At 44.8% G+C, this 15,018-nt stretch overlaps 1 protein-coding gene across 2 annotated transcripts in view; it reads right to left on the bottom strand.

The window, feature by feature from the left end:
* Positions 1 to 15,018, bottom strand: part of CEP112 (centrosomal protein 112) — a 416,214-nt gene that overhangs the window by 44,726 nt on the left and 356,470 nt on the right. For both annotated transcript variants that reach the window (XM_060202613.1, XM_060202614.1), the window contains one exon: positions 9,337 to 9,426. In XM_060202613.1, coding sequence (XP_060058596.1) covers positions 9,337 to 9,426 — 90 coding nt within the window. The remainder of the gene's footprint in view (positions 1 to 9,336; positions 9,427 to 15,018) is intronic.

Raw genomic sequence — 15,018 nt, 5'->3', positions numbered from 1 at the left:
ACGCCGATGACATCTGCTGTGCAACTCAGGCATCCAAGTTCGACATCCTCGAGGAAACACTCACGAAAGACATGTCTCTGATATCTGATTACTGTAAAAAATGGCGACTAATGCCTAACACTGCAAAAACGGTATCATCTGTTTTCCATCTACACCATGCCTCGGCCTCGCGTGAGCTTAATGTGCAGCTTGACGATACGAGAATCCGGCATGAAGCCCAGCCAGTCTATCTTGGCGTTACTCTCGATCGCACTCTGTCATTTCACGAACATCTCATAAAATCTGCAGCAAAGGTGGGTGCGAGGAATCACATCATTGCAAGACTGGCCAGCTCCTCATGGGGCGCGAGCGCTTCCACACTACGATCATCCTCTCTGGCATTATGCTATTCCACTGCAGAATACTGTGCACCAGGATGGTTCCATAGCCCCCATGTCCACTTGGTCGATTCCAAATTATATTCCTCCATGAGGATCATTTCTGGAACCATCCGTTCCACCCTGGTTCCATGGCTGCCAGTTCTTAGCAACATCGCCCAGCCAGATATTCGTCGGGATGCGGCATCATCTAAGTTCATTTCCCACGTCTACGCTCGACCGGACCTGCCAATATACGCGGATATCTTCGCCCACCCTGTCCAACGCTTGACGTCTCGGCACCCAATCTGGTCCCCTACGCCTACACTGAACTTCTCTGTTCCAGTCTCTTGGAAACAGAGTTGGCAGTCAGCTGAGGTCAAGAACAAACACCTCATCACAGACCCCTGCAAGCGTCAACCCGGCTTTGACCTGGCACGTTATGACTGGGCCCTCCTCAATCGCTATCGAACAGGCCATGGCCGGTGCGCCGCTATGTTCCATCGCTGGGGAGCCAGAGACGACCCGAACTGCCCCTGCGGCTCCAGACAGACTATGACCCACATAGTCAACGACTGCCACCTCTCCAGATTCAAAGGAGGTCTCGAAACTTTACGTCAGGCTCAACCTGACGCTATTGACTGGCTACGGAAGAAGGGCAAACGCTAGAAGAAGAAGCATTAAGTATCAATATAAAATGAGTTCACGCAGGTTTGCAGGTGTCTGTCTTTCTCTCCCCATCTCTGTCTTCCCTTCCTCTCTCCATTTCTCTCTGTCCTAACAATGACATCAATAACAATTAAAAAAAAAAAAACAACAATGGCAACAAATGGGAAAATAAATAAATATATAAAAAAAGAGAAACTTCAGACATGAAAGTATTTTTGCATAACTCTATGCTATCTTCTCCCCTAGCTGGGTTTTCTTTATTTTTTTTGTATCAAAAATATGTTTTTTTAAATAAAACATTAAATAAAAAAAAATGAGTTCACGCAAAGCTGAATTGATGTCAGGTGCGAGGAGCTTGTCACTTTCGCTGTGTCAAAACATCATGGGTCCTGTGTAGAGGGTGGGAGTGTTTTACAGACACCTCTGCTGACGAGGTGAGAAGCTGTCCCCAGGGGCCAACAACAGAGCTGCCAACCACTACCCTCTCAATAAGACAGAAACATTACAGGTCACTTGTGCCAGACAGTTCAGTCTTTGAATGCCTGGACACAGAGAGATAAGGGGTAGGAGCTAAACTAGTTGACTGCAAGAGAATGTTGGCCATCATGCCAGAGAGGCATTCCAGGGCGACTAGAAGGAACAGTGGGAGGAACAAAGGCCCCTTCTGACTGGCCCAGCAAGAGTCTGGGCCACTTGAGAGACACGGGGGGCTCTGGGAATGACTCTGTGTTTAAGTATCTGAAGACAGTCCCCTACCATTTCCACTGGGTCAGAGAATTTAAATGCCAATGCCAGTATCAAAGTTTGTGTTCCTTCCACATGGAGTGATTCCGAGTCTTCAAATCATTTAGAAGAACAAGAGCCACCTTTAAACTGCCATCTTTAAGCTGCACGTGTGACATCCACAGTTTATCCATTGATTTCCTCTGCCTAGTCCAACTCGGAGCTACTTGAAGGCATCTTTGCTTCTCTGTGCTGACCACTGCCCAGCACAAACGCCTGACCAAAGAATAAAACACTGACCAGAAAGAAACAAGCACAACTGTTGTGAGATGCAGCACTGTTGTATTTATTAGATTCCTGTGGGGTCTTTGCAGTCATTTATTTTAAAAAAAATTTTTTTTAAATGTCTTTAAATGTGCTTTTTACTGTGGGGATTAGTTGTTAATGGCTTACCGGAAATACAGTTGTTGGTACAGGTGTGAAATTTCTCTTTCTTTTCTGCAAAGCGCTCTCCCCAGTTTAGGTCCTCCTCCACCGTCAGGCACTAGGACCTGAGAGGCCCCTGACCCTCCCCACTAGAGTCCGTTACACTTTGGCGTAACGTGTCAAACCCAGTCGTGATCTTTTCTAGTGGGCGCTATTCATTTGAGGTCATTAAAAATCTTTTCCCACTGACTCTGCAAATGGAATCTAAGTCTAGTAGGCTTTCATTGCCTGAGCTATGGTTTGGCATCAGATTTGAGCATCTTAAAATTTACCAGGTGTTGTCACATTGAATAATTTCTTTGGAGCCTTATAATATATATATATTATAATATATGGAGCCTTATAATATATATATAACCATATATAATAACTATATATATATTTTTTCATCTAAGGCCAGCAACAATGCTATCACCTTTCTTCTCAGTGCTGTGCATTTTCAATCTATGCCCAAAGACTTACCCTTCATCTTTTTCTTTTTTAAAAAAATATTTATTTTATTTATATATTCCTTTTTGTTGCCCTTGTTGTTTTATTGTTGTAGCTATTATTGTTGTTACTGATGTCGTCCTTGTTGGATAGGACAGAGAGAAATGGAGAGAGGAGGGGAAGACAGAGAGGGGGAGAGAAAGACAGACACCTGCAGACCTGCTTCACCGCATGTGAAGCGACTCCCCCTGCAGGTGGGGAGCCGGGGGCTTGAACCGGGATCCTTACGCTGGTCCATTAATGCTTTGAGCCATGTGTGCTTAATCCGCTGAGCTACCGCCTGACTCCCACCCTTCATCTTTTTCAACCCCCACACCTTTAATTCTTTCCTTCACTACTAGATTATAGCTAGAAACTTCTTAAGATGCCTTTGTACTTGAGTGCAAAAAAATATATGTACTTTTTGGAGAAACAAAGTGGGTAGTTGAACCAAAGCTCTAAATATCTTCAAAACTTACACTATCCCTTTCAAAGCAGGAGTTTTGTTCTATGCCTACTACTAGCTATGTTATACTAGGTCGGAACCTGACATTGTTTAGTCTTTGTAAAAAAAAGTATTTATGTGGTCTGGAGGTGGCGCAGTGAATAAAGCATTGGCTTCTCAACCATGAGGTCTCAAGTTCAACCCCTGGCAGCACATGTACCAGAGTGATGTCTGGTTCTTTCTCTCTCTCCTCCTATCACTCTCATAAATAAATAAATGAATAAATTTAAAAATATAGTTATAGACATCATTAAGAGTACCAGGTAAACTTTTAGATAGTTCCTCCCTCTTTTTTCAATGATTCATTTGAAATTTTAGAAATTGCTTGGCCTTGTTGTGAAAAAAACAGAACATTGCTTGCTCCTGAAGGTTAGTTTTTGTTTAGGCATGGAACCTCGGTGACTTACAGGACGTCTTAGTTTTACAGGTACGTCCAATGTGATGGGCGGTAACATCGTGAGAGCAGGTAGGTCTACCTCAGGCTTGCCACTCTTGTGCTGGGAAAGTCACAGCCTCCTCAGGTGACTCAGTTTCCTTGCACAGTGAGTGAATCTGATCAGAGTCTTGACCTCCCCTTTGCTGTCATTATGGGATTCTTGTCATTGGGTTTTATCTGAAACCAGGAACGATTCACTTGTGGGATGGGTACAAATACTGATGGTTTTAAACTGCTTCCCTATTTCTGGATTACAGGAAGGGTTGTGTTTCTAGAAGGCTTACTTATGATAGAAAATTAGTAACTTCTATTTTATTTATGCTACACCTTGAATCTGCACCAGGAGCAAATGAACCCTCCGTGATTACCGATGAAACATGCCCTCACTGGGCACTGCAGTGACTGACCTTCCAGGGGCGAGGAGTTGAAGGGGAGGTTTGAGGGGACCTTGGCCAGCAAGGCCACCACCCACCAAGACCTAATGAGAGGCATCTTTGGGCTTTTAGCCAAAGACACAACTTTTAAAATGCCTTATCCTCTTTTTTGTTGTTGTTTTTATAGAATCAAAACACAAGAATCTTTTTGTAAAAGGAAAAAAAGTCAGTTTAAACATTTTTCTTAAATCAAGCAAGTTAAAAAAAAAGGAGCCAGGAAATTATCCTTTGTAATTTTGCCAGTTTCAATTCTGATTTTTTTAAAATGCAACTAATAATCAGCATAATAATACCTGGCTGAAAAGAAAGAGAAGTTCCAAGATGCTGATTTGCACACATTTGGTTGTTTTTGACTGACTGACTCATGCCAAGGTTGCTATTGGCATTGAAGCTGTCTTGACAGAAGGCAAAAAAAATCAAATCATATAAAATAATTTTAACATTAAAAGTCTTCAAAAAATAAGTCCATATTTTAAAGCATGTTCTCAAATAGACACGGCAACGCTTTTATTATTTTTTGCATTACTTCTGTTCATATCGCAAACTGAATTGGGGTGCAAGGTCAAGTTCAGATTAAATATGAGTTAAGTAAAAACAAAAGATGAATAATGTTTATTAAATATCTGTTACTTGTGCTTCAATTTTATTGAAACAATTGGCATTCTTTCTAGTTACCCCCTAGGACCCAGTGGAAAGAACCCAGCATTTCATGATGAAAATATTATGAAATATTCAGCTTTCCCCCTGGGTGTTTCCTGACATTTCTTTGGTGAACTGCAGCCTAGTGGAAGATATCAGGAATTAGTGTAAGAAATATTCTAAAAAGCTATTGTCACTACAAAGATGAAAGCAACTTTGATGATCAAAAAGAAGTCAATAAAAAAAATGCTGAAAGTGGTTCCTGAATCTTTCCCTATTGTTCATTTGGGATTTCTTAATTTCCCTGCTTTCAATCTATTATGGAATTTTCTGTGTGAAGTTTTGCCATGAGTTAGAGTGATGTCAACAAAGTTTTACCTTAAGTCATATTTTATCGTAGACTGGAGAAGTCCCAACCCTCTAAGGAGCACTGTTTCCTGCTCTGAAGAAGCTAGTCTTCTTTTCGTTCCAAGTGTCCTTGACAGAGGATGGAGGTCAGCTGACCTTTAGTGACAATGAAACTGAAGCTTATTCCACTTGAACTCCATGCCACCACCCAGGGAAGCATTTCCATCTGTGGTCAGATTGCTTCTCCATGTCTGCAACTGCATGTTTGGCCTCTTGTCACCCTTAATATACTTAACTTTCTCTGTCCTTTTTTTTTTTTCTTCAAGTTTTTTTTTTCCCTTCTAATTTTTACTAGATAGGACAAAGAAATTGAGTGTGGATGGGGGATAGAGAAGGGGAGAGAAAGATGGACACCTGCATAACTACTTCATTGCTCCTGAAGCAGACCCCCCTGCAGGTGGGGAGTGAGGGCTCAAACCCAGGTCCTTATGCTTAGCAGGATGTCTGCTTAACCAGGTGCCAACGCCAGGCCCCCTCTCTGCCCCTTCTACACAGGCGTTTATATTTATATTAGGTGGAAATGCTGCAACTTAAAAATGGTCATGAGTGGAATGGAGGTTCAGAATTCAGATAAACTGGGGTCTGGATGCACAGTTGACAGGCTGTATGATCTGAACTCGACTTCTTTTTAGTAGCGGGGTTAATTTCTTTATTTCCTTACTTATTCTTTGAGAGCTGGGAACTTGCCCATATGTTCAATCTCACTCTCCAGGATGCATTTCCACTCAGATCGATAGACAGACAGACAGACAAACAGACAGCACAGCATGTCACCAGAGCCTCCTACAGTGCCATGAGCACTGTAGGCGCAGAGCATGTACCGTACAAGCGAGGCTGCCTGTTGAGCTCAAATGCTCATTTCACTTCATTCGTGTGTGATACAGTTTCACGCGCGCGCGCAAGGCTGGGGTGACGAAGCAGCAGTCTGCAACATGCCACGCCAGGGGTCAGCCCAGCAGCTGCAGTCACGCAGGTCCTGCATGCTACCAGCTGGGAGGGTTCCCCAGCCCCTCGGGCTTTAGAATATGAACACACATGACTGTTAGGAGAATGGATGAACGTAGCGTCTTTTGTACAGTCTGACTGCTGGCATTTGCTACAGTGGAGCCATTACTGATTTCTTCACACAGGTACTGTTCTACTTTGCTACCCTACGATCAGCTTCTGACATGAACCACACAATCTGTAAGTATGGACATATGCATGCCACACGCATGTGCTATGCGCACGGTACAGGGCACCTGTGTTGCACAGGGCATCTACTAAGAGGAGAAACTGTGGGAGGGAGGTCAAGTCCATTCAGTAACTATTAATATTTATTTTCCACTAATTAAAACAGCAAGATACAACCTCACACTTGTGGTGAAAGTACTTTCTGTCCACAAGAAAAGAAACAAGTGCTGGAAAGGATGGGAAGAAGGAAGCCCCTACTACACACTGTGGGAGCTGGTCTATGCGTGTGATGAGTATGGACAGTCTTCAAAACGTTAAAAATAGAAACTCCACAGGGAGTTCACCCAGGGATTTAGGATATTTAGCCCCAAAGCAGGAAAACACTAGTTTGAAGACATCTACGCACCCCTGTCCCCAGTCTGCTGCAGCAGCATCTACTGTAGCCAAAAGACAGAGACAATCCACATGTCCACTGAGAGGGGGACGAACAGAGAAAGGACGTCCACTGCGTACACAACAAGCACTCGCCGTGGAAACTGACAGACCGCTATCTGCACCAATACGGACGGACCTATGAGGCGTCATGCTTAGTGAGACAGACTGGGCCGGGGAGGACAAGCGGCGTGATTTTACTCCTATGTGGTAATATATGTAGAAAGAGCCTAAACAAACACATAAACTAAGTAAAACAAAAGTTAAACTTTAGATAAGACTAATGAATTAAAAAAAACAACCATACTGCTCTGCCAGTTAACAACAACAACAAAACCCATTTTAAGTATTAATAGAACAATAAGGGCAGAGAGGTAGAGGTGGGGTGGGGAGGCGACAGGAAAGGGTGAAGGACAGACGTGAACTTTTTACTGGAGAACTTTTTTTTCTGGCCACCAGGATTATCACGAAAGAGAGAGAGGCCATAGCACCAGCGCCAAAGCTCCCTTCAGTGCAGTGGAGACTAGGCTTGAACCCGGGTAGCACACAGCAGAATACAGACCAGGATGCTACTCCCCTAACCCTGGGTTTGTACTGCTGTCTATAAACATGCTGGCTTGCACACCTGAAACTTAAATGATGTTATAATGCAGTGTTAGGCCAATCAAAAAAGAAAAGAGAGAGAGAGAGAGAGAAAAGCAAAGATAAAGAGAGGAAGGGAAGACCTGTTTCAACCAACGTTAACACCAGTCCCTATTCCATTCCTAAGTCTGCCCCTGTGCATAACCCACCTCAGTAGCCTGCCTGCAAACATCTCCAGAGATGAAAAGAGCCACCCCTGCAAGCCTCACTTCCGCACTTACGCTCTCCACAACGCCCCACATGATCTAATGTCTCTGTGCAGGATTTCCTGTGAGACAAGCAAGGCGCACACACTTCTCAGTGGTTACAGTTGGGTCCTTGCGTGAAGATTGGCAGTGGCACTTAGAACGTCAGAATGCTGTGACCGACGGTCAAGTATGAAGCAGTTAAGAGCTTTCAGTATGACTTGTGATCTTTACTGATATATTGGGGATTTTAAATTTTATTTATTTATTTATTTATTTATTTATTTATTTACATATTATTTTGACCACATTACTGCTCAGCTCTGGCTCATGGTGGTGCTGGGGATTGAACCTGGGACTTTGGAGCCTGAAGCATGGAAGTCTTTGCACAACCATCATACTATCTCTCCTGCCCTTGATTTTTAATTTGAATTGTTAAAATTACTGCAAGTAGTGATTCACTGTAACCAGGACAATTGGGTGAAAATAAAGTTGTCATTTGAAAAAAAATACAGTGTCAGTCATTGTCATAGACTATTTTGGCTACATTACATTTTACTAACATAGTGGGAAGAAAGAAGAGAAATCAGAATTCAAAGGAAAGAATGACTTATGCTTTTAAGTTATAGTAAAATAGTACCATTCATTTTATTTTATTTTTACTCATTTATTTATTATAGGATAGAGACCGTCATAAATTGTCAGGGGGAGGTGGAGATAGAGAAGGAGAGAGACAGAGAGACACCTGCAGCCCTGCTTCACCACTCATGAAGCTTTCCTCCTGTAGGTGGTGACCAGGGGCTCGAACCCAGGACCTTGCACACTGTAGTGTGTGCACTTAACCAGATGTGCCACCGCCTGGTCTCTTGTTTATTTTAATATGGTGACATGACAGGTACTATTTATTGTCTGCGTACCCAACATCCACCACCCCCCCACTTATTTTTTTAATTTCCCTTCTTTCTTCCCCAAATTACTCTTCCTCTCCTAATTTCATCAGCAGCAAGTGAGTCTTGATTGGTGTAGGCTAAAGGATACACTGGGTCCCTCATCAGGGGTAGAACAAGCCAGGGTGGATGGATGACCTATTCTGTTAGGAAGACTTGAAGGAAGGGGTATGTGTAGGCAGGGGTCTAGAAAAGGCCTCCTTAGCCTTTAGAAGGGGATCTCAGTTATGAACTCATCCGTTCTTTCTCTGGACTTAGTCAAGACTGGATGGGTGTCTGCACTGGCTACAGCCACATTAGAACAGCTTCTAGAGGCAGAGCCACCGCAAGGATGTCAGAGCCTCGAGGTACTTCCTGGAACCTGCCTATCCTCCAGTTTCCGGTGTAGAAATAATGGTGGGAGTCGGGCGGTAGCGCCGACGGGTTAAGCGCATATGGTGCCAAGCTCAGGGACTGGCATAAAGGATCCCGGTTTGAGCCCCCGGCTCCCCACCTGCAGGGCAGTCACTTCACAGGCGGTGAAGGAGATTTGCAGGTGTCTGTCTTTCTCTCCCCCTCTCTGTCTTCCCCTCTTCTCTCCATTTCTCTCTATCCTATCTAACAACGACGATGTCGATAACAACAACAATACCTACAGCAACAATAAAAAACAACAAGGGCAACAAAAGGGAAAATAAATAAATAAATAAAAAGAAATAACGGTGACAAGTCTCTTCCTTGTTGGGTCTGAGTAGGGACAGACCATTCCGTCACTTGCAGGCAAAATGTGCCGACAGACACCAGCAGTGGAGAAAGTCCCTGGGCTGGGTGAGCTGAGTGGGAGAGGCACTTACCTGTTCCTGTGACTCGAGCTCCTTGTGCTGCAGCCTTTTCTCTGCACATCGCACCTGGTTAGTGCGGTTCTCTAGTTCTTCTTGTAGAGTCTGAAACAGTAGGAAACAGGCACATAAGCATCAGCACCCTTGACAAAAACCAACCAACCAACCAAACAAACAAACAAAAACCACAAAAGCTTGACCCACACAGACTGGCATTTAAAATGCTTCAGACTTCTAGTCTGAGACTGTTGTCCCGAAAGAGTTGGAGCACACAAAGCTAGACTTTGAGACATCAGCTCCAGAGGGTTTCGACTTTAGAAATACCCAGTATAAAAATGTCCAGACACTGGTAGGTGTCAACTCACTCTATAAAAATACCTCCTGTTTTCTAGCACAAGAGTTTTTGCTAATTAAAACGGTTCTATTGGTATCGCAAGATGCATTACTCTCTAAAAAGTTCTGTGCTAGTTACATGTGGTAGTGCTGGAACACTGTGAAATTTTCAAAATTATACTATATAATAAACCACTAATGCTATATATAAAGTATAGGAGCAAAGGCATTTATCTTATTTTTTATTTCTTATCTTTATTTATTTATTGGATAGAGATGGCCAGAAATCAAGAGGGAAGGGGGTGATAGGGAGGGAGAGGGACAGAGAGACACCTGCAGCCCTGCTTCACCACTTGCGAAGCTTTCCCCCTGCAGGTGGGGACCAGGGGCTCGAACCTGGGTCCTTGCACATTGTAACAAGTATGCTCGACCAGGTGCGCCACCACTCAGCCCGTTGGTATTTATCTTATTAAAGAGAAGGTGCAGAGTTTGAGGGACTTGGAAGAAGTGAGAATCTCTGATGCCAAATAGATGTTAGAAATATAATTCAGCTACCTAAAACAGATCTACTGGCTTTGTCCAAAATGGAGACCCCAAATCTCATCTGCAATATTCTTGCCTTTAGGTTCCTGATGATCAAACAATTTGTTCTGCTTTGTATCTTAATGCTTTTCAGTCACCAAGTTGCAGATGCTACCAAGATGCCAACCCGACTTCCCTAGGCAGATGACCCTACCAATGTGTCCTGGAACCCACCCTCCCCAGAGCCCTGCCTGATTAGGGAAAGACAGAAACAGGCTGGAGGTATGGAGCCACCTGCCAACACCCATGTTCAGCGGGGAAGCAATTACAGAAGCCAGACCTTCCACCTTCTGCACCCCCCAATGACCTTGGGTCCATGCTCCCAGAGGGATAAAGAATAGGGAAGTTATCAAGGGAGGGGATGGGATACGGAGTTCTGGTGGTGGGAACTGTGTGGAGTTGAACCCTTCTTATCCTATATTCTTGTCAATACTTTTATTTTATAAATAAATTTAAAAAACATGCTTATCTCAAAATAATAAAAAAAGAAGAAATACAATTCAGGTTCATATGGGGAGTTGAGAAACCACAAAGATGAATAACGGTTGCATTAGTTACTATTTTAAGAGGTGAGCTAGAGAGAAAATGTAATCCATTTAAATGATCCCGTGTAATAATAGTCATATAACACACAGAGAGTTACAGTGAGCAGAGCACAGGGATGGTAACTGAGAGGATGACAAACAGATTCCCCAAATACAATTCACTCGGAGGCTGGCGAGCCAGTTCACTGGTGAGGGAGCCAGCTAAGCTTTGTTTGAGGCTCGGTTACGTCACATAAGAATCTAACAGCCAGTCCTGGAACCCGTGGATAGGGCCCACTTTCCCGTATGCCTCTCCCAATCCATATCAAATAATATTGCATCCGCTGATCACAACCTAACCAACGCAACGATTGCCACCTCAACATACTTCACTTCAGACTGTGTCCAGAGACTTCACGTGTGGAATGACAACCCTTTAGCTTCATTACTCGGGTGAGACCTTTCCTTTCATAGTATACTCTAATTCCATCTCAGGTGGTTCGCTTTCTAACAAAGTCCCAAAACCTAGATATACACCAGTTTCTGTGAGAGAGAGAGCATATCTTCACACGTATCTATAAACTACTGCAAAATATATACCTGAAAGCAGAAGTACACTAGAGTTTGCAGTGAGTACCCCCCTAACACTTCCTCTCCACTATTCCAAGGTTTGGGTCCATGATTGCTCAACAATTTGTTTGGCTTTGTATGTTAACTCTCTTTTCAGTCACCAGGTTCCAGATGCCATCAGGATGCTGGCCAGGCTTCCCTGGATTGAAGACCCCACCAATGTGTCCTGGAGCTCAGCTTCCCCAGAGACCCACCCTACTAGGGACAGAGAGAGGCAGACTGGGAGTATGGACCAACCTGTTAATGCCCACGTTCAGTGGGGAAGCAATTACAGAAGCCAGACCTTCCACCTTCTGTATCCCACAATGACCCTGGGTCCATGCTCCCAGAGGGATGGAAAATGGGAAAGCTATTAGGGGAGGGGGTGGGATATGGAGATTGGGTGGTGGGAATTGTGTGGAGTTGTACCCCTCCTACCCTATGGTTTTGTTAATTAATCCTTTCTTAAATTAAAAAAAAAATAATAATAATAATAAAAGAATCTAACAGCACTGGAAGACACTTCAGTGCTGTGGTGTCCCTCCTTCCCTCCATCTCTCTTTCTATGTGAAAAAGTCAGCCTGGTGGGGCCGAGTTGTGAAGCGCTCAGTTAAGCACACATCGTAAGAAGCACAAGGATCCAGGTTCGACCCCCCGGCTCCCCACCTGTAGGGGGGTCGCCTCACAAATGGTGAAGCAGGTCTGCAGCTGTCTGTCTGTCTCTCTCCCCCTCTTTAATCTCCCCCTTCTCTCCCAATTTCTCTCTGTCTTATCCAATAAAAATGGGGAAAAAATGGCCACCAGAAGCAATGGATTCACAGTGCAGGCACTGAGCCCCAACCATAACCCCGGAGGCAGGAAAAAAAAAAGCCAGCCTGGTATGGTGAAGGGCTGATGATAGGGAAAAACAAAATGCATTAGTCAAGACTCTTGAGCTTCTGTGTCCGAAACAGCAGTTAAGTACTCTAGATCTCTAGACAGAGCAGTGAAAGACAGAGCCCACTTCATTTATGACACCACATATCGTAAGAGGACAAACGCCAAGCAAGCGATGACTGGAGTAGGTGTCAGCAGTAAGTGCAGGGGAGAAAGCAGTGAAGGGGACGTTCGGGAATAGAATGGGGGCAGGACCACACTGCTATTTTAAACATAGGGCCAGGAGGCTTCACTCAGCAAAGGCCCGAGGGAGGAGAGAGAGACCTGTGAAAGCCCACATGGACCAACAGTGTCAGGCACATGGCAGGGGGCAAGTCATATCAGGTCTCAGGGTGCCTCGAAGGGCATTTAGGGCTGTGGATCTCGTTCAGAGGCTGGACCAGGCCATAGCACATCTGGTTAAATGTTTCCTCACCTGCAGGGGGAAACTTCACAGGCAGTGAAACAGGTCTGCAGGTGTCTGTCTTTCTCTCCCCCTCTGTCTCCCCCTCCTCTCTCCATTTCTCTGGGTCCTATCCAACAACAAGGATGGTGATGACAGTAATAACAATAACAACAAGGGCAACGAGGACTAAAAAGCAGGCAAAAATTCCCAGTGCAGGCCTCGAACCCCAGTGATAACCTTGGAGGCAAAATATAATATGATATGATATGATATGATGGGATATTATATTATTATATTATATTAATTATATATTTATATTATATTATATCATATTATATTATATTATATTATATTATATTATATTATATTATATTATATTATATTATATTATATTATATTATATTATTATTAATAAAGGGTGGTGGAGAATGGGATGAGGTGGTAGCAGCTGGGGCTGCCGAGAGTCAGATTTCCTATCTATCGGAAGGTAGAGATCATGGTTCATAGGAATAGAAACAGAGCAGGAAAAATGGTGGTGGTGGCGGCGGCTGGCTTTGCCTGGTGGAATAGTGCAACTGGGGAAGCAGAAAGGGTGGGGGGGCAGGTTTGGAAGAAGCCACTCTGGAGTCCATCCTGAGACCTATTAGGTTTGACGCCTGCAACACATCACGCGGAGATGAGGCCATGGCTACCCAGCTAGCACCCAGGCGTTCGTCTGTAGATGCGAGAGCTCGGAGCTCAGACAGGATGCCAAAGTCAGCGTCCGTCACAGACTCTGTCGAGGCCACGCCAGTCTCTGCTACATCAGGCACCGGCAGTTCTAGGCTCCTTCGCGCATCTGACCAACGCTGTAGGGTCACGTGCCACCCAGAAAAATCGGGCGTGCGACGTTGTCCCTGACGTCAGTGGGTTCAGAAAGCCCATCGACGGAGAGACCCCCCCCCCACCAAGTACCTCTAACTTAAAAGTGCAGAATGGTTTGAGAAGGATGTTACAAGCTCGAGGGGGGCTACAGTTACAATATCTGATGCTATGTATACAATCCATGGCAGTATAACGCCTTGACTGAGGGTGAGTCTGAACTCTCCATCCTTTGTTACTGGGGCACAGCTGTCCCTGTGCAGGCTGGCCAAGCGCCCCCTCTTTCCCTCTTCCCCTCCCCCCCTCCCTCCCTCTAACAGCAGGATTGTAGCGACTTCTCTAGTCAGTACAAGTGCTGATGACTGAACTGGGAAGCAAATGTTGACAGCACATGGCCTTCTGCTCCCACTCTTCCCTCCCCTGCCAATCCGTTCTCATGCTGCCGTCAGACTGCGACCCTTCAGCTTACTTGTGTGGTGCGGTGTCATGCTTCACTGAAAGGCTTGAGCCACACACAGCCACATCCCTGGGCTGGAACTCAGCTCCCATGCAGGGCTTCTGGGGATCCCGCCTGTCTTCAGGTTCCGGCTGTGTTGGGCTCTGTGTAAACTCAGCGTCCTGCTGCTGGCCTGTGTGGCGCTACCAGTGACCGAGTGGCTGCTCGGGTTGACCTTCACTGCAGGAGTTACCCCTTCCTCTGCTGTCCATCCAGGGTAGGCTGAGGCCACTAGTAAGGCACTGGACTAGAATTTTAAGGTCCTGACCAACCTCAGATTCACACACTGTTGGAGCTAACCCAGGTGGCCTTGTCCTCCTTCCGTTCCCACTTCCCATTCTCTTTGCCCGGGAGCCCCTGCCCACCTGCTCTGCTGACTGCTATAATCTCCCGGTTCATCTCCAGAGCTGAGTGTGGGCTCCTCTGGGCTTTTATCCACCTAGAGTTGAGGGGATCAGTGTATGTGTCTGAGTGAGACTGAGTGGGGGCCCCGGCAGCTCCGGGTTCTCCCCTGCGCGTCTGCAGCCTGGTGCCAAACTGGCTCAGGGCCCGGCACACACTGAGCACCGAGTGCATGCTTGTGGGACGCCTGCACACATACTGGAACTCGCATTCCTCCATGAAATCTTCTTCTAGTTTCAGGGCCTCTAATCATGCTTCATATGACACATTTGACATTTAAAGATTATTTTGCTTCTTAAAATACATCTTCCAAATGATTAACGGTTATGCAAACTTATTATTTATTAAAAAAAAAGGTACCTTCTGGTTTCTGTTATAATAATAACTCATCAATTTTTTAGTCTGTTCTATTTTTGTATTATTATTATTATTATTATTTTGCCAGAGCACTGATCAGCTCTGGCTGATGGTGGTGCAAGGAACCCGGGACTTCGGAGCCTCAGGCATGAGAGTCTCTTTGAATAATCATTATGCTATCTACCCCTGCCCGTTTTTGTTTTATTTTTTAT

This window comes from Erinaceus europaeus, chromosome 12 (genome assembly GCF_950295315.1).
Source record: "Erinaceus europaeus chromosome 12, mEriEur2.1, whole genome shotgun sequence".
Taxonomy (NCBI): Eukaryota; Metazoa; Chordata; class Mammalia; order Eulipotyphla; family Erinaceidae; genus Erinaceus; species Erinaceus europaeus.
The sequence above is the reverse complement of the archived record's forward strand: the minus strand, read 5'-3'. Positions and strand labels throughout refer to the sequence as shown.